This window comes from Podarcis tiliguerta (genome assembly GCF_965153285.1).
Source record: "Podarcis tiliguerta genome assembly, chromosome: 7".
Classification (NCBI taxonomy): domain Eukaryota; kingdom Metazoa; phylum Chordata; class Lepidosauria; order Squamata; family Lacertidae; genus Podarcis; species Podarcis tiliguerta.
The window spans coordinates 73,187,928-73,214,990 of record NC_139540.1 but is presented as its reverse complement, the minus strand read 5'-3'; the positions used below and the strand labels follow the sequence as shown (position 1 = coordinate 73,214,990).

Below are 27,063 nucleotides of genomic sequence, written 5' to 3'. Positions count from 1 at the left end.
CCCCTGTCTCTCTTTCTTTTTCACCCCACACTCGTGACCAGTAATAAAACCAGAAGCTCTTTTCTTCAGGATCTCCTAAGCAAGAACAATCACACAATTTTACACCCCAGGACGGTTTTAAAATTAAAAATTGGCAGGCGTCCACTTTACATCTCATCCGCCCTCTGCTAAGAGAAGATTGGAGTGGTGATTTAAAAAGAAAGAAAGGGGGGGTAGCACTTGTGTCAACAGAGTCTGCCCCAAGTAAGAAACATTTTTCTTGCAGATGCCTTGAAAGCACAACTTAGGTGCTCCTTTATTACTTCAGGGAATTCTACAAGGCAGAAATGCAGAGTCCTGTTCTTTTATCTCTGTTAAGGCTGAATTGTTTCTTGTGTGGTATTTGTGGAAACATCATTGTAAGAGGTCTGAGTTATTCTTCCCCACAATGTGTAGTTTCATTCATTCTCACCGGGGGCAAACCGTCAGCTTCTCTCAGTTGTTCATGTTTGGGTGCCACCACATTTGTGGCACAGTCGTGCTCTTCGACGGCCCTGACCCCTTCTGTCACGCTCTCCATGGCCAGCTTGCCAGGTATTGGTGGATCCGGCATGGGTTTGAAAAAGGAGATATTTGGCAGGTTCAGGGCAAGGGGAGCCGAAAAGGGAGGGTCCAGGGCTGGCATTGCCTCGGCAAGGTCTCCCTCACACTCCTCCTGTAATCATATCAAATATACCACATAGTCAGGATGAACAGTCCAGTGAAACAATAACTTTCCAAGAACCACCCTTTCCCTTCTTATTCCAGGTGCTGCCACTGGATGTGCCTTGATTGGTATTGATTGAGGGCCCTCTCGGTGGCAGTTCCCTACCTGTCAAATGCACTCCCTGCTGCAATGGGAACATGGTCACCCAGTGAGTTTTAGAACTCAGTGTGGATTGGAACCCTGGTCTCCCCTGGCCTAACACTCAACTGCATCACACTCACTCACTTGTGACCCCACAAAAGGAGGGCATTTTTAGCCCAATATTACTTTTAACTCTGGGGTAAATAGCAACCCTGGGGAGGCAGCTGTCAACGTTTCCCTTTTTTTGAGGGAAATTCCCTTATTCCGAATAGGATTCTTTGCAAGAAAAGGGAAAAGTTGACAGCTATGGGCAGATCAGAAGTGGGGGGGCGGCGGGCAAGGGGTTGAAACCCCTCTAAGTAACATCATGTGTGAACATCCCCTCTTAATTGCTGCTCTTTAGTTAAAGAGCAAATGTGGAAGGGCACATGTGCGGACAGTGCAGCCCTGTGTGTGCCTCTTTTTTCAATCTTCTTGGGTTCAAGGGGGCTTACTCTCAGGTAGGTTGGCATAGTAGAGAATGAGGAGGGAGCACCAGGCTGCACAGGACAATTACCTGAATACCCTGGGCAATAGCGGCTGCTTCATTGGCTTCCTTTTCATCTGCACCCACTAGCTGCTCCTTGGCATCAGAAACTGCAACCTAAGGAAGACAACCAAGGGAGAGGGCATAATCTACATATTAATTCCTTACTGTCCCATTCTTCAGTTCACCACATTTCATAATCATATTCAGGGAAAAAATCAAAACAAAAATGCACCAACATTTTAGTGGGCAACTAGGTACCAGAATCTGCCAGTGATTTTGCTTTCTAACTAATCAGGAACTGTAGTTTGTTAAGGGTGCTGGGAATTGTAGCTCTGAAAGATACAGTGCCCAGGATTCTTTGGAGGAAGTCAGGGGCCTTGGTGTGTCTACAGCTATTGTCTTTCTACAGCCTCGGTCATAATACTGAGCTTGCAACGGTCACAGCAGATAATGAAAACAGATACAAATTTCCATAAAGTCTACCTGTTTCAACATAACCAGAGACATGGGCTCCTTGGTGATGTCGTCAGACTCCTCCAAGTCGTATTCCACTTGAAATCCATTGAGTAAAAACTTGAAATTGCTTGAGTATTCAATAACGTTCTCTCTCAGTCTCTGTTCATAATACTGAGCTTGCAACAGATATGGCAGACAATGGAAACAGATACAAATTTCCATAAAATCTACCTGTTTCAACATAACCAGAGACATGGACTCCTTGGTGACGTGGTCAGACTCCTCCAAGTAGTATTCCACTTGAAATCCATTGAGTAAAAACTTGAAATTGCTTGAGTACTCAATAACGTTTTCTCTCAGTCTCTGTTCATAATACTGAGCTTGCAACAGATATGGCAGATAATGAAAACAGATATAAATTTCCATAAAATCTACCTGTTTCAACATAACCAGAGACATGGGCTCCTTGGCGACATGGTCAGACATCTCCAAGTAGTATTCCATTAGAAATCCATTGAGTAAAAACTTGAAATTGCTTGAGTATTCAATAACGTTCTCTCTCAGTCTCTGTTCATAATACTGAGCTTGCAACAGATATGGCAGATAATGAAAACAGATAACAATTTCCATAAAATCTACCTGTTTCAACATAACCAGAGACATGGGCTCCTTGGTGACATGGTCAGACTCCTCCAAGTAGTATTCCACTAGAAATCCATTGAGTAAAAACTTGAAATTGCTTGAGTACTCAAGAACGTTCTCTTTCAGTCTCCTGTACTCTACACCCTGCTGTTTGAAAGTTGCCATTAGCAGCACTGGCTCTGAGAGGGCACCCAACTCTTCCTCGCCAATATTTTCAAGCAAGACTAGGGTTCCAAACTGGATGGCGTTCTCCAAAGTCCTTACGTAAGTGGAGTCAGACGCCTTGATAATGGAAAGAGTATAGCTTGCTGCTTCCATGCCCCTATCCTCCTTTCCTCCCAAGCTCATCTTTTCAGCCCTTTCCAGCTTATGAGAGCATTCCTCAATACGGATTTCAAGTTCTTTCTTTCGCTTTTCAAGTGATTCAAGTTCATTGTTCAGCTCCCGGAGGCGGTCAATTACTTTCTTTAGTTCGTCTCTGTCCGTACTGAGTTTCTGCATCAGTAGAGTGTGCAACCCTTCCTCTTTCCTGAGTTCTTGATGTTTTGGGGCCACCACCTTTGCCACCCGGTCGTGCCACATGGATCCAACTCCTTGGAACAAGCCTTTGCAGGCAGATGATACAGCTGGCTCTATGAAAGATGGCTGAAAGTCCACCTGGCTGAAAGTCCACAACTTCTCTCTACTTCTCTTCATTATAGCTGGGAGGAAATTCTCTTTGTCAGAAGTCTTCAAGGAGTCGAGGAATCTCACGTGCCTTACAACCATTTTGGAACTACCTGAAATTTCAAATAAATACATATATATTAAAATGTTTTCAAAATATAAATATCTCATTTTAAAAATCTGGAAGATTTTCAGCCTTGCTGTTCTTTCCCCTGTAAGAGTTTTTGGAGCATCTAGGTGATTTTTAAGCCAAAGGAAATGGATAAGGTCATAAAACGACACTTGCAGCTATGGTTCATTTTATTGCATTGAATGCAGGGGGAGGGGCTGATGCCCATTGGACTTTTAGGGCAGAATACGGGAGAGTCAACAGTAGTAGAGAATTAGAGCCAATGACAGGCAGAGTGAGCTAATTCTGGCTTTGTCCTCACCCTCCTTCCTGCTGAGTTCCATAACAGCAACACTGGGTCTAAGGAGGAACAGGAGCAGATGGGGGCTGGCTAAGCAGAGGCTTAGCTTCTTAGGGCAGTTCCCCACTTGCCCTAATGGACTAAAATCTACTGGTTGAATGTCTGAATATATAATATAAAGTGATACGATGAAAATGCTCAGTATCAACAAAGAAACACATGACAACCCCTCCCAATAGAGGATTAAAAAAATAAATTACTGCTTCCAGTTGAATTAGGTTTTCTTTCTGGCTTTTTTTCCACATTTTCCATGCCCAACTTGGCAGGTCCTGGTGGATCGTTTATGCAGTTGACAAATGAGGAATTTGTCAGCTTCAGGGGATGGAGAGCCGAAAACGGACCTTCCAGGGCGGGCATTCGCTCCACCAGGTCACTCTCGCACTCCTCCTGTAAGGACATCAAATATATTCTCAGTAGGGATTTGATAGCCCTGGTCTCCCCTGGCCTAACATGCTAACTGCATCACACTCACTCTCTTGTGACCCCACAAAAGGGGCAATGGTGGAGCTTCATGGTCCGGCACCGGGGGGGCAGAGAGAAGGCGGGGGGCGTGCGTCCTGGGGGCAGGAAGCGCTGCCTGTGGGGGCGGGGTGCCCAGCACGGGGGCAGCTGCAATGGGACCCTGCCAGGACCATGCTGCCGGGGGTGGTGTGCTCCCCCTGCAATCCTCTTCCTCTGCCAGTGAAAGGGGGGGGGGATTTTTAGACATTTTTGGCAATAAATGCAAATGTTTTACCTTTAAAGGTAAAGGGTAAAGGGACCCCTGACTGTTAGGTCCAGTCGCGGATGACTCTGGGGTTGTGGCACTCAATTTGCTTTACTGGTTGAGGGAGCCGGCGTCCAGCTTCCGGGCACGTGGCCAGCATGACTAAGCCACTTCTGGCAAACCAGAGCAGCATACAGAAACGCCGTTTACCCTCCCACCAGAGCGGTACCTATTTATCTACTTGCACTTAGACATGCTTTTGAACTGCTAGGTTGGCAGGAGCAGGGACCGAGCAACGGGAGCTCACCCCGTTGCGGGGATTCAAGCTGCAGACCTTCGTATCGGCAAGCCCTACCCTAGTCACATTTTTTTTCTTACCTCAGCATGCTTGGTGCCAGAAATTGACACCAAGAGAATTATCCAGAAAATCGACATCGTAATCTATGAAAAAAGAAAAGCAGATGAATATTGTTTTTAGAACAGCTTTTAAATCCCAGGACACTTTCCCGCCCAGGCTGTTCACCTAACAACTTACCTATTTGCAGCTCATTTGCTGAAATGCCCTCTGTGCACCAGATCACCCCAATATAAACTTAACATTGGATTGTGATGTAATCTGGCACCCCTGTCTTGAATTATTATGCCAAGATGGGAAAAGTTAAAATTGTCAGTGCTAGGCAAAATATCAGCGATAAAAATGAATGTTTTGCCTAGAATGATATTTTTATTTCAAATAATACCTCTTGCGACTGATTCACTATTTAAAGAATGGCAAAAGGGGTTTGTCTAAGTGTTATGGCAATGAAAAAAACCACAAGTTAAAATGAAAGTACTGCCAGATGTAAAGCAAAGGGGAGGATTGGAACTGTCTGTCTCGGGCTGCCATAGGAATAACACAGGTTAGCCTTAGCTGTTTCATTTGAATAGGGTGATGCGGGGAACAGCAGCTTATGAACACTTCTCCAAGTATTTTGTGCTCTTGTGTCAACAGGGTCTGGCTCAAGTAAGAAACCTTTTTCTTGCAGATGTTGAAAGCACAACTTAGGTCCTTTATCCCTTCAGAAAATTCTACAATGCAGAAAGGCAGAGTCCTGTTCTTTGATCTCTGCTAAGGCTGAATTGTTTCTTGTGTGGTATTTGTGGAAACATCATTGTAAGAGGCCTGAGTTACTCTTCCCCAAAATGTCCTCTAAAATGTGTCCAGCCCATTCACTGCATGAGATATATGTTGCCCCCCTTTGAATCTCCATCTTTTGAGTTCTGACCTTAAAGGAACTAAAAGCTTGAATACTGCAAAGCATATCCATAAGGCAAGTGAGCTGGTGCAGTAAGGTATTTTGTGGCCTAATTAGCTGAGCCAATATTACTATCTGGTTATGGCAAAAGCTCAGGGGTGGAACAATTATTCAGACATGCAGTCCATGTTTCATATTTGATGCATCCTCTTTTCTTCTATATCCAATACTGTCATTTCTTCCTGTCCAACTGACTACAGTAATAGCCTTCTCCTTTGAAGTTGCGCCTTATCTATCCTACTGCTTTCTATGCTGCTGTGGCTGTCTGTCCCATACAAAATACACAAAAAGGGATGTGTGTGTGTATCCTGACAAATAAACAGCAACTTACAAAAAAGGGAAAAATTAAAATACAACTGAAGGTAGCAGACTTTTGTAATCAGTCAATATATGCCTAAAATCTAATAACTGTTTTCCCCTCACAGAGCTGCAAGCTCCAGAGTTCCCTAGGAAGAGGAACTAACCTCTCAGCACCCTTAATAAACTCCAGTTCCCAGGATTTTAGAGGGGGAATTCATGACTGTGTAAATAGGTATAATATTGCTTTAAATGTATGCTGCAGATGGGGCCTAAAACCACCAGAAGATTAATATCTGGGGTAGAGAGTGGAAGGCAGAGGGCAAGGAAGACCTTACACAGGAATGGACGAAGTCACAGAATCAAAGAATCATAGAGCTAGAATGGAAGAGAGGGTCATCTAGTTCAACATCCTGCAATGCAGGGGCTCAAAGCCATGACCCTGACCTGAAAATGAAAGCCAAGGTAGGAACTGGGGAAAGCCAGAAGCGAAGTTGAATGAAATGACAAAGCAAAGAGTTGGGCTCAACCCAAGAAAGAAAACTGGGAGCAAAGTAAAGAGGACTTCCAGACCAGCGTTAGTCTTGGGTGGGATTCAGCCACATCCCAGCAAATCCCGGTTGTGCAGTCAAGGTGGTTGGGAGGCCTTGAACAACAAACCCACTCCTCCCAAAAGAATGGACTTTTTACAAAATATTCCCCCTCTGGAGAAAGCTGATACTTTTCCACGACTTCTGCATCTTTACAATATGCAGTTGGAAAGAACAGAGAGCTGGAGAAGCCTGTCCTTGTTGTCCAGTAATCTCCTACCATAGTTAGATTCGCCTTGGAACAGAAACAACGCATTGGAATGAAAATGGTAAGATGTTTATGGAGAATGCAGAGATACCTTCTGATTAAAACAGAAGACTAAGTAAGAGACTGCTCACAAGGTGACCGGAGCCCACATACAGTGGGCTCAGGGGGGAATTTGAACCTACAGTGGGACACTTTTAATAAGCAGCCATATGTTAGCTGGCCTTGCATTACTAGGGATGATGGAGTTTTGTCACAAATCCCAATATACTATGGGGTTTGTGAGGGCGTTTTGTGACAGGGCTGAGGTAAGTTTGTGATGGCCCTTTGTGAGTGGGCTGAGATGGGGTTTGTGATGGCCCTTTGTGATTGGGCTGAGGTGGGGTTTGTGATGGCCCTTTGTGATTGGGCTGAGGTGGGGTTTGTGATGGCCCTTTGTGAGTGGGCTGAGGTGGGGTTTGTGACTCAAACCCTTAGGATGAGTCCCCAGTAGCATTTCATCTTTCAGCCTTGTAGATGTTAGCAGTTATGGAAGTGGACAACAGGCCTTTAAAGAACACAGCCAGCTCCTCTGCAAAGGCAGGGCTAATTGCAGGGCAGGGTTTGCCAACCTCAACCTCTTTGCTGAGACAACATCCACTCATTAACCACAATCAAGAGAAAACTGTAGCCACTGGAGGTCACAGGACCTGTCCATGGTTCTGATAGGGCTTGCCTAAATCTGGGTGTATATTTAGACCCAAGTACCTGCTTGAGAGTTCCATCTGAAAATATCTATTTCTTACAAATGCGGATCAAGTATTATGTGGCACTTGTAACAGTGCCAGTTCCACAGATCCAAGCTGTTGCATGGGCATATATAGGATAAGGAAATCTCACAAGTAAACTAGGGACAAGCTGTTAAAGGCTTTATATACTAACCTGTATATTTGACCTTGGCCCTGACCTTGAAACTGCTAAATTATACTATTATACTAAATTATACTACCCCAATATACTATGGGGTTTGTGAGGGCGTTTTGTGACAGGGCTGAGGTAAGTTTGTAATGGCCCTTTGTGATTGGGCTGAGGTGGGGTTTGTTATAGTCGTCTGTGAGGGGGCTGAGGTGGGGTTTGTGATGGTGCTTCGTGAGAGGGCTCAGGTGGGGTTTGTGATGGCCCTTTGTGAGTCTGCTGAGGTTGCGTTTGTGATGGCCCTTTGTGAGTCTGCTGAGGTGGCGTTTGTGATGGCCCTTTGTGAGTGGGCTCAGGTTGTGTTTTTGATGGCCATTTGTGAGTGGGCTAAGGTGGGGTTTGTGATGGCCCTTTGTGAGTCTGCTGAGGTGGCGTTTGTGATGGCCCTTTGTGAGTCTGCTGAGGTGGCGTTTGTGATGGCCCTTTGTGAGTGGGTTCAGGTGGGGTTTGTGATGGCCCTTTGTGAGTGGGCTAAGGTGGGGTTTGTGATGGCCCTTTGTGAGTGGGTTCAGGTGGGGTTTGTGATGGCCCTTTGTGAGTGGGCTGAGGTGGGGTTTGTGACTCAAACCCTTAGGATGAGTCCCCAGTAGCATTTCATCTTTCAGCCTTGTAGATGTTAGCAGTTATGGAAGTGGACAACAGGCCTTTAAAGAACACAGCCAGCTCCTCTGCAAAGGCAGGGCTAATTGCAGGGCAGGGTTTGCCAACCTCAACCTCTGCTGAGGTGGCGTTTGTGATGGTGCTTTGTGAGTGGGCTGAGGTGGGGTTTGTGACTCAAACCCTTAGGATGAGTCCCCAGTAGCATTTCATCTTTCAGCCTTGTAGATGTTAGCAGTTATGGAAGTGGACAACAGGGAGTAAATTAAAATGTATGTCAAGATTCTACATTTATGGATGTTTTTAGCAGGCTCCAAAAAGTGTAGAGTGAAGGTACCTGCTTGAGAGTTCCATCTGAAAATATCTATTTCTTACAAATGCGGATCAAGTATTATGTGGCACTTGTAACAGTGCCAGTTCCACAGATCCAAGCAGTTGCATGGGCATATATAGGATAAGGAAATCTCACAAGTAAACTAGGGACAAGCTGTTAAAGGCTTTATATACTAACATGTATATTTGACCTTGTCCCTGACCTTGAAACTGCTAAATTGGATCTTTGCATTAAAGCAACAAAATCGCCAAACCAAGCCACAAACGCTTCTGGTCTTGCAGGCTTTGCATTTAAGTGTGGTGGGAAATTAAAATGTGTGTGGCCACTGCTGTCATTCCCCCTCACCTCCGCACCACCGTCTGCCTTTATTTTTCACCCCACACTCGTGACCAGTAATAAAACCAGAAGCTCTTTTCTTCAGGATCGCCTAAGCAAGAACAATCACACAGTTTTACACCCCAGAATGGTTTTAAAATTAAAAATTGGCAGGCGTCCACATTGCATCTCGCCCGCCCTCTGCTAAGAGAAGATTGGAGGGGTGTTTTAAAAAGAAAGAAAGGGGGGGGGTAGCACTTGTGTCAACACAGTCTGCCCCAAGTAAGAAACCTTTTTCTTGCAGATGCCTTGAAAGCACAACATAGGTGCTCCTTTATTACTTCAGAGAATTCTACAAGGCAGAAATGCAGAGTCTTGTTCTTTGATCTCTGTTAAAGCTGAATTGTTTCTTGTGTGGTATTTGTGGAAACATCATTGTAAGAGGTCTGAGTTATTCTTCCCCAGAATGTGTAGTTTCATTCATTCTCACTGGGGGCAAACCATCAGCTTCTCTCAGTTGTTCATGTTTGGGTGCCACCACATTTGCGGCACAGTCATGCTCTTCGACGGCCCTGACCCCTTCTTTCACGCTCTCCATGGCCAGCTTGCCAGGTATTGGTGGATCCGGCATGGGTTTGAAAAAGGAGGTATTTGCCAGGTTCAGGGCAAGGGGAGCCGAAACGGGAGGGTCCAGGGCTGGCATTGCCTCGGCAAGGTCTCCCTCGCACTCCTCCTGTAATCATATCAAATATACCACCTAGTCAGGATGAACAGTTCAGTGAAACAATAACTTTCCAAGAACCACCCTTTCCCTTCTTATTCCAGGTGCTGCCACTGGATGTGCCTTGATTGGAATTGATGGAGGGCCCTCTCGGTGGCAGTTCCCCACCTGTCAAATGCACTCCCTGGTGCAATGGGAACAGGGTCACCCAGTGAGTTTGAGAACTCAGTGTGGATTGGAACCCTGGTCTGCCCTGGCCTAACACTCAACTGCATCACACTCACTCACTTGTGACCCCACAAAAGGACGGCATTTTCAGCCCAATATTACTTTTAACTCTGGGGTAAATTGCAACTGTGGGGAGGCAGCTGTCAACGTTTCCCTTTTTTTGAGGGAAATTCCCTTATTTCGAATAGGATTCTTCGCAAGAAAAGGGAAAAATTGACAGCTATGGGCGGATCAGAAGTGAGGGGGGGCAAGGGGTTGAAACCCCTCTAAGTAACATCATGTGTGAACATCCCCTCTTAATTGCGGCTCTTTAGTTAAAGAGCAACTGTGGAAGGGCACATCATGTGCTGACAGTGCAGCCCTGTGTGTGCCTCTTTTTTCAGTCTTCTTGGGTTCAAGGGGGCTTACTCTCAGGTAAGTTGGCATAGTAGAGAATGGGGAGGGAGCACCAGGCTGCACAGGACAATTACCTGAATACCCTGGGCAATAGCGGCCGCTTCATTGGCTTCCTTTTCATCTGCACCCACTAGCTGTTCCTTGGCATCAGAAACTGCAACCTAAGGAGGACAACCAAGGGAGAGGGCATATTCTACATATTAATTCCTTACTGTCCCATTCTTCAGTTCACCACATTTCATAATCATATTCAAATTCAGGAAAAAAATTAAAACAAAACTGCACCAACATTTTAGTGGGCAACTAGGTACCAGAATCTGCCAGTGATTTTGCTTTCTAACTAATCAGGAACTGTAGTTTGTTAAGGGTGCTGGGAATTGTAGCTCTGAAAGATACAGTGCCCACAATTCTTTGGAGGAAGTCATGGGCCTTGGTGTGTCTACAGCTATTGTCTTTCAACAGCCTTGTTCATAATACTGAGCTTGCAACGGTTACAGCAGATAATGAAAACGGATACAAATTTCCATAAAATCTACCTGTTTCAACATAACCAGAGACATGGGCTCCTTGGTGATGTGGTCAGACTCCTCCAAGTAGTATTCCACTTGAAATCCATTGAGTAAAAACTTGAAATTGCTTGAGTATTCAATAACGTTCTCTCTCAGTCTCTGTTCATAATACTGAGCTTGCAACATATATGGCAGATAATGAAAACAGATACAAATGTCCATAAAATCTACCTGTTTCAACATAACCAGAGACATGGGCTCCTTGGTGATGTGCTCAGACTCCTCCAAGTAGTATTCCACTTGAAATCCATTGAGTAAAAACTTGATATTGCTTGAGTACTCAATAACGTTCTCTCTCAGTCTCCTGTACTCTACACCCTGCTGTTTGAAAGTTGCCATTAGCAGCACTGGCTCTGACAGGGCACCCAACTCTTCCTCACCAATATTTTCAAGCAAGACTAGGGTACCAAACTGGATGGCGTTCTCCAAAGTCCTTACGTAAGTGGAGTCAGACGCCTTGATAATGGAAAGATTATAGCTTGCTGCTTCCATGCCCCTATCCTCCTTTCCTCCCAAGCTCATCTTTTCAGCCCTTTCCAGCTTATGAGAGCATTCCTCAATACGGATTTCAAGTTCTTTCTTTCGGTTTTCAAGTGATTCAAGTTCATTGTTCAGGTCCCGGAGGTGGTCAATTACTTTCTTTAGTTCGTCTCTGTCCGTATTGAGTTTCTGCATCAGTAGAGTGTGCAACCCTTCCTCTTTCCTGAGTTCTTGATGTTTTGGGGCCACCACCTTTGCCACCCGGTCGTACGCTTCCATGGATCCAACTCCTTGGCACAAGCCTTTGCAGGCAGATGATACAGCTGGCTCTATGAAAGATGGCTGAAAGTCCACCTGGCTGAAAGTCCACAACTTCTCTCTACTTCTCTTCATTATAGCTGGGAGGAAATTCTCTTTGTCAGAAGTCTTCAAGGAGTCGAGGAATTTCAGGTGCCTTACAACCATTTTGGAACTACCTGAAATTTCAAATAAATACATATATATTAAAATGTTTTCAAAATATAAATATCTCATTTTAAAAATCTGGAAGATTTTCAACCTTGCTGTTCTTTCCCCTGTAAGAGTTTTTGGAGCATCTAGGTGATTTTTAAGCCAAAGGAAATGGATAAGGTCATAAAATTACACTTGTATCTATGGTTCATTTTATTGCATTAAATGCAGGGGGAGGGGCTGATGCCCATTGGACTTTTAGGGCAGAATACGGGAGAGTCAACAGTAGTGGGGAATTAGAGCCAATGACAGGCAGAGTGAGCTAATTCTGGCTTTGTCCTCACCCTCCTTCCTGCTGAGTTCCATAACAGCAACACTGGATCTAAGGAGGATCAGGAGCAGATGGGGGCTGGCTAAGCAGAGGCTTAGCTTTTTAGGGCAGTTCCCCACTTGCCCTAATGGACTAAAGTCTACTGGTTGAATATCTGAATATATAATATAAAGTGATACGATGAAAATGCTCAGTATCAACAAAGAAACACATGACAACCCCTCCCAATAGAGGATTAAAAAAATAAATTACCGCTTCCAGTTGAATTAGGTTTTCTTTCTGGCTTTTTTTCCACATTTTCCATGCCCAACTTGGCAGGTCCTGGTGGATCGTTTATGCAGTTGACAAATGAGGTATTTGTCAGCTTCAGGGTATGGAGAGCCAAGAACGGACCTTCCAGGGCGGGCATTCGCTCCACCAGGTCGCTCTCGCACTCCTCCTGTAAGGACATCAAATATATTCTCAGTAGGGGTTTGATAGCCCTGGTCTCCCCCGGCCTATTTATCTACTTGCACTTAGACATGCTTTTGAACTGCTAGGTTGGCAGGAGCAGGGACCGAGCAACGGGAGCTCACCCCGTCACGGGGATTCAAACTGCCAACCTTCGTATCGGCAAGCCCTACCCTAGTCACATTTTTTTCTTACCTCAGCATGCTTGGTGCCAGAAATTGACACCAAGAGAATTATCCAGAAAATCGACATCGTAATCTATGAAAAAAGAAAAGCAGATGAATATTGTTTTTAGATAGCTTTTAAATCCCAGGACACTTTCCTGCCTAGGCTGTTCACCTAACAACTTACCTATTTGCAGCTCATTTGCTGAAATGTCCTCTGTGCACCAGATAACCCCAATATAAACTTAACATTGGATTGTGATGTAATCTGACACCCCTGTCTTGAATTATTATGCCAAGATGGGAAAAGTTAAAATTGTCATTGCTAGGCAAAATATCAGTGATAAAAATGAATGTTTTGCCTAGAAAGATATTTTTATTTCAAGTAATACCTCTTGCTACTGATTCACTATTTAAAGAATGGCAAAAGGGGTTTATCTAAGTGTTATGGCAATGAAAAAAACCACAAGTTAAAATGAAAGTACTGCCAGATGTAAAGCAAAGGGGAGTATTGGAACTGCCTGATTAGAAATTGTATTTTGCCACCTATTGCTTAGCGTGGATGAAGGAGTGAGTGATCCTAAGAAATAGGGGGATTTTGGAATTAGAGAGTCATGATTTAAGGTTTGGGTGACATGGATATCTGTGGTATGACAAGGTCGAAATGAATATGGATTTTCAAAACCATTTTGTTAGATGCACTATATTGTATTTTGCCACCTATTGCTTAGCCAGAGCATTCCTACATCCCACTCTCCCTGAATTCTGGGTGAACTGGAATAATTCCAGAACAAAAATTCCAGAACAGCAGCACATGTGCTTTACTACAGTTTTAAGTTTCCCCAGTTCATTTCTTTCCGTAAACATGCCAGTGTGCTCTGCACTTTAAGCTGGACACAGCTCAACATGGGCTTCCTCCATGACATTTCCATATCTTTCTAGGCCACAAATGAGATGGGAGAACTAACGCAGTTGCTCCCTCAGTCTTAGGGCGCAACAAGGTGGAGGTGGGAGAGCGGGAAGATGAAGCTCACAGGATCCTTATCAAGCAAAGCAATATACAGTGTCATCATGGAAAGAGTGAGATGGATGGGGGATGACTTAGCCATGACCCTGCAGTGATGGTGAAGAAATTCCAAACAAGGCTGAACTGGCCCCATGAATAAGTCGTCAGCCTGAAAGTTGGAAAAGGGTAAATGGCTTTCAAATGCAGCAAAAGTGACATTATTACCAATAGGAACAGTTTGCTATCAGTCAATATGCAGAGCCAGACCAATACATTTTGCTGATTGAAGCAAAAGCAAAAACAAAGTGCCTCTTCAATCCCATTCCATGTACAGCAGCCAACTGAGCTGGCAGCTGAGTCTTACAATGGGGCAGACAAGCTCCAGACAAAGCATGTGATAATCCACCTAAGGTTATCAGGACAGTGGTGTCTCAGGCTGCCATAGCAATAACACAGGTCAGCTTGAGCTGTTTCATTTGAATAGGGTGATGCGGGGAACAGCAGCTTATGAACACTTCTCCAAGTGTTTTGTGCTCTTGTGTCAACAGGGTCTGGCTCAAGTAAGAAACCTTTTTCTTGCAGATGTTGAAAGCACAACTTAGGTGCTCCTTTGTCCCTTCAGAAAATTCCACAAGGCAGAAATGCAGAGTCCTGTTCTTTGATCTCTGCTAAGGCTGAATTGTTTCTTGTGTGGTATTTGTGGAAACATCATTGTAAGAGGCCTGAGTTACTCTTCCCTCTAAAATGTGTCCAGCCCATTCACTGCATGAGATATACGTTGTCCCCCTTTGAATTTCCATCTTTTGAGTTCTGGCCTTAAAGGAACTAAAAGCTTGAATACTGCAAAGCATATGCATAAGGCAAGTGAGTTGGTGCAGTAAGGTATTGTGTGGCCTAATTAGCCGAGCCAATATTACTATCTGGTTATGGCAAAAGCTCAGGGGTGGAACAATTATTCAGACATGCAGTCCATGTTTCATATTTGATGCATCCTCTTTTCTTCTATATCCAATACTGTCATTTCTTCCTGTCCAACTGACTACAGTAATAGCCTTCTCCTTTGAAGTTGCGCCTTATCTATCCTACTGCTTTCTATGCTGCTGTGGCTGCCTGTCCCATACAAAATACACAAAAAGGGATGTGTGTGTGTATCCTGACAAATAAACAGCAACTTACAAAAAAGGGAAAAATTAAAATACAACTGAAGGTAGCAGACTTTTGTAATCAGTCAATATATGCCTAAAATCTAATAACTGTTTTCCCCTCACAGAGCTGCAAGCTCCAGAGTTCCCTAGGAAGAGGAACTAACCTCTCAGCACCCTTAATAAACTCCAGTTCCCAGGATTTTAGAGGGGGAATTCATGACTGTGTAAATAGGTATAATATTGCTTTAAATGTATGCTGCAGATGGGGCCTAAAACCACCAGAAGATTAATATCTGGGGTAGAGAGTGGAAGGCAGAGGGCAAGGAAGACCTTACACAGGAATGGACGAAGTCACAGAATCAAAGAATCAAAGAGCTAGAATGGAAGAGAGGGTCATCTAGTTCAACATCCTGCAATGCAGGGGCTCCAAGCCATGACCCTGACCTGAAAATGAAAGCCAAGGTAGGAACTGGGGAAAGCCAGAAGCGAAGTTGAATGAAATGACAAAGCAAAGAGTTGGGCTCAACCCAAGAAAGAAAACTGGGAGCAAAGTAAAGAGGATTTCCAGACCAGCGTTAGTCTTGGGTGGGATTCAGCCACATCCCAGCAAATCCCGGTTGTGCAGTCAAGGTGGTTGGGAGGCCTTGAACAACAAACCCACTCCTCCCAAAAGAATTGACATTTTACAAAATATTCCCCCTCTGGAGAAAGCTGATAGTTTTCCAGGACTTCTGCATCTTTACAATATGCGGTTGGAAAGAACAGAGAGCTGGAGAAGCCTGTAATCTCCTACCATAGTTAGATTCACCTTGGAACAGAAACAACGCATTGGAATGAAAATGGTAAGATATTTATGGAGAATGCAGAGATACCTTCTGATTAAAACAGAAGACTAAATAAGACTCTGCTCACAAGGTGACCGGAGCCCACATACAGTGGTCACAGGGGGGAACTGGAACCTACAGTGGGACACTTTTAATAAGCAGCCATATGTTAGCTGGCCTTGCATTACTAGGGATGATGGAGTTTTGTCACAAATATACTATGAGGTTTGTGATGGTGCTTTGTGAGAGGGCTGTGGTGGGGTTCGTGATGGCCCTTTGTTAGTGGGCTGAGGTGGGGTTTGTGATGACCCTTTGTGAGTGGGCTCAGGTGGGGTTTGTGATGGCCCTTTGTGAGTGGGCTGAGGTGGGTTTGTGATGGCCCTTTGTGAGTGGGCTCAGGTGGGGTTTGTGATGGCCCTTTGTGAGTGGGCTGAGGTGGTATTTGTGATGGCCCTTTGTGAGTGGGCTCAGGTGGGGTTTGTGATGGCCCTTTGTGAGTGGGCTGAGGTGGGTTTGTGATGGCCCTTTGTGAGAGGGCTGAGGTGGGGTTTGTGATGACCCTTTGTGAGTGGGCTCAGGTGGGGTTTGTGATGGCCCTTTGTGAGTGGGCTGAGGTGGGGTTTGTGATGGTGCTTTGTGAGAGGGCTGAGGTGGGGTTTGTGATGGCCCTTTGTGAGTGGGCTCAGGTGGGGTTTGTGATGGCCCTTTGTGAGTGGGCTGAGGTGGGTTTGTGATGGCCCTTTGTGAGAGGGCTGAGGTGGGGTTTGTGATGGCCCTTTGTGAGTGGGCTCAGGTGGGGTTTGTGATGGTGCTTTGTGAGAGGGCTCAGGCGGGGTTTGTGATGGCCCTTTGTGAGTGGGCTCAGGTGGGGTTTGTGATGGCCCTTTGTGAGTGGGCTCAGGTGGGGTTTGTGATGGTGCTTTGTGAGTGGGCTGAGGTGGGGTTTGTGATGGCCCTTTGTGAGTGGGCTGAGGTGGTATTTGTGATGGCCCTTTGTGAGTGGGCTCAGGTGGGGTTTGTGATGGCCCTTTGTGAGTGGGCTGAGGTGGGTTTGTGATGGCCCTTTGTGAGAGGGCTGAGGTGGGGTTTGTGATGGTGCTTTGTGAGTGGGCTGAGGTGGGGTTTGTGATGGCCCTTTGTGAGTGGGCTCAGGTGGGGTTTGTGATGGTGCTTTGTGAGAGGGCTGAGGTGGGGTTTGTGATGGCCCTTTGTGAGTGGGCTGAGGTGGTATTTGTGATGGCCCTTTGTGAGTGGGCTCAGGTGGGGTTTGTGATGGCCCTTTGTGAGAGGGCTCAGGTGGGGTTTGTGATGGCCCTTTGTGAGTGGGCTGAGGTGGGTTTGTGATGGCCCTTTGTGAGACGGCTGAGGTGGGGTTTGTGATGGCCCTTTGTGAGTGGGCTCAGGTGGGGTTTGTGATGGTGCTTTGTGAGAGGGCTCAGGTGGGGTTTGTGATGGCCCTTTGTGAGTGGGCTGAGGTGGTATTTGTGATGGCCCTTTGTGAGTGGGCTCAGGTGGGGTTTGTGATGGCCCTTTGTGAGTGGGCTCAGGTGGGGTTTGTGATGGTGCTTTGTGAGAGGGCTCAGGCGGGTTTGTGATGGTGCTTTGTGAGAGGGCTGAGGTGGGGTTTGTGATGGCCCTTTGTGAGAGGGCTCAGGCGGGGTTTGTGATGGTGCTTTGTGAGTGGGCTGAGGTGGGGTTTGTGATGGCCCTTTGTGAGAGGGCTGAGGTGGGGTTTGTGATGGCCCTTTGTGAGAGGGCTGAGGTGGGGTTTGTGAATCAAACCCTTAGGATGAGTCCCCAGTAGCAATTCATCTTTCAGCCTTTGTGAGTGGGCTGAGGTGAGTGGGCTTTGTGATGGTGCTTTGTGAGTGGGCTCAGGTGGGGATTATGCTGGCCCTTTGTGAGAGGGTTCAGGTGGGGTTTGTGATGGCCCTTTGTGAGTGGGCTGAGGTGGGGTTTGTGATGGCCCTTTGTGAGTGGGCTGAGGTGGGGTTTGTGATGACCCTTTGTGAGTGGGCTGAGGTGGGGTTTGTGATGGCCCTCTGTGAGTGGGCTGAGGTGGGGTTTGTGACTCAAACCCTTAGGATGAGTCCCCAGTAGCATTTCATCTTTCAGCCTTGTAGATGTTAGCAGTTATGGAAGTGGACAACAGCCCTTTAAAGAACACAGCCAGCTCCTCTGCAAAGGCAGGGCTAATTTCAGGGCAGGGTTTGCCAACCTCAACTTCTTTGCTGAGACAACATCCACCCATTAACCACAATCAAGAGAAAACTGCAGCCACTGGAGGTTACAGGACCTGTCCATGGTCCTGATAGGGCTTGCCTAAATCTGGGTGTATATTTATTTTTATTTATTTGACAAGATCTATACACCACTTGATTGCAAGAAAACCTCAAAGCAGTTTACAAAAAGAGTAAAACCATAAAATCATCTGAAAAAAAGGGAAACAACTATTGAAAACATTGAAAAATAAATAGATCAACAATGGGCAGGGAGTAAATTAAAATGTATGTCAAGATTCTACATTTATGGATGTTTTTAGCAGGCTCCAAAAAGTGTAGAGTGAAGGTACCTGCTTGGGAGTTCCATCTGAAAATATTTATTTCTTACAAATGCGGATCAAGTATTATGTGGCACTTTTAACAGTGCCAGTTCCACAGATCCAAGCAGTTGCATGGGCATATATAGGATAAGGAAATCTCACAAGTAAACTAGGGACAAGCTGTTAAAGGCTTTATATACTAACATGTATATTTGACCTTGGCCCTGAACTTGATACTGCTAAATTGGATCTTTGCATTAAAGCAACAAAATCGCCAAACCAAGCCACAAATGCTTATGGTCTTGCAGGCTTTGCATTTAAGCGAGGTGGGAGATTAAAATATTTGTGGCCACTGCTGTCATTCCCCCCCCCGAACCCCCTTCTGTCTTTCCTTTTCACCCCAAACTCATGACCAGTAATAAAACCAGAAGCTCTTTTCTTCAGGATCGCCTAAGCAAGAACAATCGCACAATTTTACACCCCAGAATGGTTTTAAAATTAAAAATTGGCAGGCGTCCACTTTACATCTCGCCCGCCCTCTGCTAAGAGAAGATTGGAGGGGTGATTTAAAATGAAAGAAAGGGGGGTAGCACTTGTGTCAACAGAGTCTGCCCCAGGTAAGAAACATTTTTCTTGCAGATGCCTTGAAAGCACAACTTAGGTGCTCCTTTATTACTTCAGAGAATTGTACAAGGCAGAAATGCAGAGTCCTGCTCTTTGATCTCTGTTAAAGCTGAATTGTTTCTTGTGTGCTATTTGTGGAAACATCATTGTAAGAGGTCTGAGTTATTCTTCCCCAGAATGTGTAGTTTCATTCATTCTCACTGGGGGCAAACCGTCAGCTTCTCTCAGTTGTTCATGTTTGGGTGCCACCACATTTGCGGCATGGTCGTGCTCTTCAACGGCCATGACCCCTTCTTTCACGCTCTTCATAGCCAGCTTGCCAGGTATTGGTGGATCTGGCATGGGTTTGAAAAAGGAGATATTTGGCAGGTTCAGGGCAAGGGGAGCTGAAACGGGAGGGTCCAGGGCTGGCATTGCCTCGGCAAGGTCTCCCTCGCACTCCTCCTGTAATCATATCAAATATACCACATAGTCAGGATGAACAGTCCAGTGAAACAATAACTTTCCAAGAACCACCCTTTCCCTTCTTATTCCAGGTGCTGCCACTGGATGTGCCTTGATTGGTATTGATTGAGGGCCCTCTCGGTGGCAGTTCCCCACCTGTCAAATGCACTCCCTGCTGCAATGGGAACATGGTCACCCAGTGAGTTTTAGAACTCAGTGTGGATTGGAACCCTGGTCTCCCCTGGCCTAACACTCAACTGCATCACACTCACTCACTTGTGACCCCACAAAAGGAGGGCATTTTCAGCCCAATATTACTTTTAACTCTGGGGTAAATAGCAACCCTGGGGAGGCAGCTGTCAACGTTTTCCTTTTTTTGAGGGAAATTCCCTTATTTGGAATAGGATTCTTCGCAAGAAAAGGGAAAAGTTGACAGCTATGGGCGGATCAGAACTAGGGGGGGGGGGCGGGCAAGGGGTTGAAACCCCTCTAAGTAACATCAGGTGTGAACATCCCCTCTTAATTGCGGCTCTTTAGTTAAAGAGCAACTCTGGAAGGGCACATCATGTGCTGACAGTGCAGCCCTGTGTGTGCCTCTTTTTTCAGTCTTCTTGGGTTCAAGGGGACTTACTCTCAGGTAAGTTGGCATAGTAGAGAATGGGGAGAGAGCACCAGGCTGCACAGCACAATTACCTGAATACCCTGGGCAATAGCGGCCGCTTCATTGGCTTCCTTTTCATCTGCACCCACTAGCTGCTCCTTGGCATCAGAAACTGCAACCTAAGGAGGACAACCAAGGGAGAGTGCATATTCTACATATTAATTCCTTACTGTCCCATTCTTCAGTTCACCACATTTCATAATCATATTAAAATTCAGGGGAAAAAATCAAAACAAAAATGCACCAACATTTTAGTGGGCAACTAGGTACCAGAATCTGCCAGTGATTTTGCTTTCTAACTAATCAGAAACTGTAGTTTGTTAAGGGTGCTGGGAATTGTAGCTCTGAAAGATACAGTGCCCAGGATTCTTTGGAGGAAGTCATGGGCCTTGGTGTGTCTACAGCTATTGTCTTTCAACAGCCTTGTTCATAATACTGAGCTTGCAACGGTTACAGCAGATAATGAAAACAGATACAAATTTCCATAAAATCTACCTGTTTCAACATAACCAGAGACATGGGCTCCTTGGCGACGTGGTCAGACTCCTCCAAGTAGTATTCCACTTGAAATCCATTGAGTAAAAACTTGAAATTGCTTGAGTATTCAATAACGTTCTGTCTCAGACTCTGTTCATAATACTGAGCTTGAAACAGATACGGCAGATAATGAAAACAGATACAAATTTTCATAAAATCTACCTGTTTCAACATAACCAGAGACATGGGCTCCTTGGTGACATGGTCAGACTCCTCCAGATAGTATTCCACTTGAAATCCATTGAGTAAAAACTTGAAATTGCTTGAGTACTCAATAACGTTCTCTCTCAGTCTCTGTTCATAATACTGAGCTTGCAACAGATATGACAGATAATGAAAACAGATAACAATTTCCATAAAATCTACCTGTTTCAACATAACCAGAGACATGGGCTCCTTGGTGACGTGGTCAGATTCCTCCAAGTAGTATTCCACTTGAAATCCATTGAGTAAAAACTTGAAATTGCTTGAGTACTCAATAACGTTCTCTCTCTGTCTCTGTTCATAATACTGAGCTTGCAAGAGATATGGCAGATAATGAAAACAGATAACAATTTCCATAAAATCTACCTGTTTCAACATAACCAGAGACATGGGCTCCTTGGTGACGTGGTCAGACTCCTCCAAGTAGTATTCCACTTGAAATCCATTGAGTAAAAACTTGAAATTGCTTGAGTACTCAAGAACGTTCTCTCTCAGTCTCCTGTACTCTGCACCCTGCTGTTTGAAAGTTGCCATTAGCAGCACTGGCTCTGAGAGGGCACCCAACTCTTCTTCGCCCATATTTTCAAGCAAGACTAGGGTTCCAAACTGGATGGCGTTCTCCAAAGTCCTTACGTAAGTGGAGTCAGACGCCTTGATAATGGAAAGATTATAGCTTGCTGCTTCCATGCCCCTATCCTCCTTTCCTCCCAAGCTCATCTTTTCAGCCCTTTCCAGCTTATGAGAACATTCCTCAATACGGATTTCAAGTTCTTTCTTCCAGATTTTAAGTGATTCAAGTTCATTGTTCAGGTCCCGGAGGCGGTCAATTACTTGCTTTAGTTCATCTCTGTCCGTATTGAGTTTCTGCATCAGTAGAGTGTGCAACCCTTCCTCTTTCCTGAGTTCTTGATGTTTTGGGGCCACCACCTTTGCCACCCGGTCGTACGCTTCCATGGATCCAACTCCTTGGCACAAGCCTTTGCAGGCAGATGATACAGCTGGCTCTATGAAAGATGGCTGAAAGTCCACATGGCTGAAAGTCCACAACTTCTCTCTACTTCTCTTCATTACAGCTGGGAGGAAATTCTCTTTGTCAGAAGTCTTCAAGGAGTCGAGGAATCTCACGTGCCTTACAACCATTTTGGAACTACCTGAAATTTCAAATACATATATATTAAAATGTTTTCAAACTATAAATATCTCATTTTAAAAATCTGGAAGATTTTCAACCTTGCTGTTCTTTCCCCTGTTAGAGTTTTTGGAGCATCCAGGTGATTCTTAAGCCAAAGGAAATGGATAAGGTCATAAAACGACACTTGCAGCTATGGTTCATTTTATTGCATTGAATGCAGGGGGAGGGGCTGATGCCCATTGGACTTTTAGGGCAGAATACGGGAGAGTCAACAGTAGTAGGGAATTAGAGCCAATGACAGGCAGAGTGAGCTAATTCTGGCTTTGTCCTCACCCTCCTTCCTGCTGAGTTCCATAACAGCAACACTGGGTCTAAGGAGGAACAGGAGCAGATGGGGGCTGGCTAAGCAGAGGCTTAGCTTTTTAGGGCAGTTCCCCGCTTGCCCTAATGGACTAAAGTCTACTGGTTGAATATCTGAATATATAATATAAAGCGATACGATGAAAATGCTCAGTATCAACAAAGAAACACATGACAACCCCTCCCAATAGAGGATTAAAAAAATAAATTACCGCTTCCAGTTGAATTGGGTTTTCTTTCTGGCTTTTTCCCCACATTTTCCATGCCCAACTTGGCAGGTCCTGGTGGATCGTTTATGCAGTTGACAAATGAGGAATTTGTCAGCTTCAGGGTACGGAGAGCCGAAAACGGACCTTCCAGGGCGGGCATTCGCTCCACCAGGTCGCTCTCGCACTCCTCCTGTAAGGACATCAAATATATTCTCAGTAGGGGTTTGATAGCCCTGGTCTCCCCCGGCCTATTTATCTACTTGCACTTAGACATGCTTTTGAACTGCTAGGTTGGCAGGAGGAGGGACCGAGCAACGGGAGCTCACCCCGTCACGGGGATTCAAACTGCAGACCTTCGTATCGGCAAGCCCTACCCTAGTCACATTTTTTTCTTACCTCAGCATGCTTGGTGCCAGAAATTGACACCAAGAGAATTATCCAGAAAATCGACATCGTAATCTATGAAAAAAGAAAAGCAGATGAATATTGTTTTTAGATAGCTTTTAAATCCCAGAACACTTTCCCGCCTAGGCTGTTCACCTAACAACTTACCTATTTGCAGCTCATTTGCTGAAATGTCCTCTGTGCACCAGATCACCCCAATATAAACTTAACATTGGATTGTGATGTAATCTGGCACCCCTGTCTTGAATTATTATGCCAAGATGGGAAAAGTTAAAATTGTCATTGCTAGGCAAAATATCAGTGATAAAAATGAATGTTTTGCCTAGAATGATATTTTTATTTCAAATAATACCTCTTGCAACTGATTCACTATTTAAAGAATGGCAAAAGGGGTTTATTTAAGTGTTATGGCAATGAAATAAACCACAAGTTAAAATGAAAGTACTGCCAGATGTAAAGCAAAGGGGAGGATTGGAACTGTCTGTCTCGGGCTGCCATAGGAATAACACAGGTCAGCCTTAGCTGTTTCATTTGAATAGGGTGATGCGGGGAACAGCAGCTTATGAACACTTCTCCAAGTGTTTTGTGCTCTTGTGTCAACAGGGTCTGGCTCAAGTAAGAAACCTTTTTCTTGCAGATGTTGAAAGCACAACTTAGGTGCTCCTTTATCCCTTCAGAAAATTCTACAATGCAGAAATGCAGAGTCCTGTTCTTTGATCTCTGCTAAGGCTGAATTGTTTCTTGTGTGGTATTTGTGGAAACATCATTGTAAGAGGCCTGAGTTACTCTTCCCTCTAAAATGTGTCCAGCCCATTCACTGCATGAGATATATGTTGTCCCCCTTTGAATCTCCATCTTTTGAGTTCTGGCCTTAAAGGAACTAAAAGCTTGCATACTGCAAAGCATATCCATAAGGCAAGTGAGCTGGTGCAGTAAGGTATTTTGTGGCCTAATTAGCCGAGCCAATATTACTATCTGGTTATGGCAAAAGCTCAGGGGTGGAACAATTATTCAGACATGCAGTCCATGTTTCATATTTGATGCATCCTCTTTTCTTCTATATCCAATACTGTCATTTCTTCCTTTCCAACTGACTACAGTAATAGCCTTTGAAGTTGTGCCTTATCTATCCTACTGCTTTCTATGCTGCTGTGGCTGTCTGTCCCATACAAAATAAACAAAAAGGGATGTGTGTGTGTATCCTGACAAATAAACAGCAACTTACAACAAAAAAGATGTGGCAGTAGTGCCTTTTCTTCCTCTTTCTGGGAAAACTCATCAATCTCATCACTTCCCTGTGCTGAATGCAAAGAAAGAAATATTTCAATAAAAAGAAATATACAATGTAATGCTAAGTGTATTTTAAGAACCATCACTTGTAAGCAGGTTTGCTAGATATTGTGATTCCCAGCAACTGGTATTCAGAGGCATTTACTGTCCCTGATAGCAGAGGGAGAAAATGGCCATTGTGGCTAGCAGCCATTGATAGCCTTGTTTTCCATGAATTTGCCTAATCCACTGTTAAAGCCATCCAGGTTGATGGCCATCATTATTTCTTGGGGGAGAGAATCCCAACGTTTTACTAGGCACTGTGTGAAAAAGTACTTTATCCACACCTTTGCTCTCTTACGTGGTACGTGCCAAAGGATTCTATAAAACATTCCCACTCTGGGGCTTTGAAATCTATCTTCCCCATGTTGTCTGTGATGAAGAGTTGGGTGGCCGGGATGATTTCATCTGGTCTCAGGCATTGGAGGGTGACCAATGGTGAATTGAATCTGGTCTCAGGCATTGGAGGTCACAACCTGTGACCAGATTCCATTCACCATTGTCAATCGAAAAGGAATCAATGGACAGTCCGGCAATCAGCCAGGCACAGATCTTGACTGGTTCCCCATAAGTGTTACTCAGGCTGAAATCAGTAGAGAATGGGACTGTCTCCTCCTAGAAGAAGAAGAAGAAGAAGAAGAAGAAGAAGAAGAAGAAGAAGAGTTTGGATTTGATATCCCGCCTTTCACTCCCTTTAAGGAGTCTCAAAGCGGCTAACATTCTCCTTTCCCTTCCTCCCCCACAACAAACACTCTGTGAGGTGAGTGGGGCTGAGAGACTGTGACTGGCCCAAGGTCACCCAGCAGCTGCATGTGGAGGAGCGGAGACGCGAACCCGGTTACCCAGATTACGTGACTACCACTCTTAACCACTACACCACACTGGCTCTCCTAGCACAAAACCCACTGTTTCTTCTGACATTCTGTACGGTCACAACGGTAAAGGCTCCCAGATTAGCCACCATCCCTGAAGACAACAAGACACCCCTGGTGAGGTCAGTGTGCTGAATTCTTGGCAAGCGTGCTGCTTCCATCCTTCCTAGCTTTCTTTCCTCCCAAGCCACTGTTCAGCTTTTCAGCCCTGTCCGGCTTCTCAGAGCAGACGTCAGTGTTGTTCCCGAGTTCTTTCTTCCGGGTATTCATTTCTTCATCCTTCTGGTCCTGGAAGTGGTCAATCACCTTCTTGAGTTCTGCTTGCTTTGTACTGAGCTTCTGCATTTGTACAGGGAGCAAACCTTCAGCTTCTCTGTGTCGTTTGCGTTTTGGGGCCATCACCTTTGCAACAAGGTCCTGCTCTTCCGTGGCCCTCACCCCTTTGCACAAGCCTTCGTAGGCGGATGATACATTCTCTATGACAGCTGGCTGAAAGTCCAAGTGGCTGTTGAACTTCTTTCTAATTCTTTTCGTTACAGCTGGTGGAATATTATCTTCATCATAAGTCTTCAAGCCTTTGAGGAATTTCAGGTCCCTTAGAACCCTTTTGGAGCCACCTGGAATTTTACACAAATATTATATATATATATATATGTTTTCAAAATACAAATGATATTTGCCAATGATTGGCAAAGTCAACTAATTTTGGCTTTGTCCTCACCCTCCTTCCTGCTGAGTTCTATAACAGCAACACTGGGTCACAGAGTGGACATGGTCATCAATTAAAAAAGAAGAGCACATGAAGATTGTTCTAAGGCAGAAGGCATAGTCATCTGTGTAGACCTGTGCCTTGAGGAGGACCCATGAATCCTAGGCTCGACTCGATCATGTGCCAGCCCTCCACCAGCCCTCCAATGCCTAAGCCAAATCCAACCTACCTCTGGAATCAAGAGTTGGTGAGGCCAACCATGGTCCGCACCACAGCGAATAGGAAAAGACGAAGGACCCACAGAGTGGACATGGTCATCTATTTAAAAAAGAAGAACAGATGAAGATTGATCTTAGACAGCTGGCATAGTCAACAACTTGAGTAGGGATCAGTGAGCTCCGTCTGACAAACTACTTATTGGGCATTCATCTTGATTTGCTTGCTTATGCAGAAATTAGATTATATCTGGACTTTAAGGAGCAAGCTGGATGACAGAGCACTTTAATCCACTTTAACTGCACCAACCTAAATCTCCAGTGTACACTTGAATCCCTCCCACAAAATACTAACAAGGAGGTGGCCAGAGAGAATGGCAGCTTACACAGACATGGGCTGGGCAGCTGTTGTGGCCCATCGTGGCAGGCTCTGACCCCAAGGATGCAACACTGTGACAAGATGGCCGGCAGCTGGGGACATCCTACGTCGACCATTTGGATTGGCAGGCTTTTCCACCATCCATTTATTTGAATTCTGGCCAATACAGCCAGGCTAAGTGGACGGGGCTTCACTCCGGTCTTGAATCCCTCCCACAGGCCGGCTGTTCCCAATCCCAGTTGGCTGAAAAACACCCCACCTTTCCCACCTTATTCAGTAATGCCGTGGGTTTTGTATATTAATCTTTTGCTTCCTAGGATACTGGTGGTTTTCTAATGGTTGCTGTTGTCGGAACCAGGAAGCCATTTGCCTGTAAACAGATTGGCCCCATTTTTGCCTAAGCCAAATCTAACCGACACCTGGAATCAATAATGTTGTGGCCCAATTTTAAATCCCAGAATACTGTCCTGCCCAGTTTGTTCACCTAACAACTTACGTTTTTGCAGGGTCACTGCATCAACTGAAATGCCCCCTGTGCACCAGATAAGCTCAATACAAGCTTAATATTGGATTTGCCTTTCCCATAGCAATATCCACAGCTTTGGCAGAGCAGGCATTGCATGAAATCCTTTAAGTCCAACATCAGACTTATTTCATCTATTAAAAAGAAAAGGAGCAGATAAAGAATGTCCTCAGACAGACTCTATCATGTGCTTACCCTCCACCAGCCCTCTAATGCCTAAGCCAAATCTAACGTACACCTGGAATCAATAATGTTGTGGCCTAATTTTAAAT

The 27,063-nt window shown here is 45.0% G+C and overlaps 2 protein-coding genes across 2 annotated transcripts; both read right to left on the bottom strand.

Moving 5' to 3' along the window:
* Positions 1-412: 412 nt before the first annotated feature.
* Positions 413-26,785, bottom strand: LOC310681482 (uncharacterized protein; the record flags this gene model as incomplete). The annotated part of the gene is made up of 12 exons (XM_083449293.1): positions 26,765-26,785; positions 25,904-25,992; positions 22,756-22,818; positions 22,363-22,549; positions 20,617-21,809; positions 12,703-12,765; positions 12,310-12,496; positions 10,764-11,752; positions 4,674-4,736; positions 3,790-3,976; positions 1,839-3,232; positions 413-694 (listed from the first exon to the last, which is right to left on the bottom strand). The coding sequence occupies exons 3-12, from the start codon at positions 22,810-22,812 to the stop codon at positions 413-415; spliced, it is 4,602 nt and encodes a 1,533-aa protein (XP_083305419.1). The 5' UTR covers positions 22,813-22,818; positions 25,904-25,992; positions 26,765-26,785.
* LOC310682052 (uncharacterized protein) lies at positions 18,831-20,607 on the bottom strand (the record flags this gene model as incomplete). The annotated part of the gene is made up of 3 exons (XM_083450297.1): positions 18,831-19,256; positions 19,950-20,036; positions 20,413-20,607. 3 exons carry the CDS (start codon positions 20,605-20,607, stop codon positions 18,975-18,977), a joined length of 564 nt encoding a protein of 187 aa, XP_083306423.1. The 3' UTR covers positions 18,831-18,974.
* Positions 26,786-27,063: the final 278 nt, after the last annotated feature.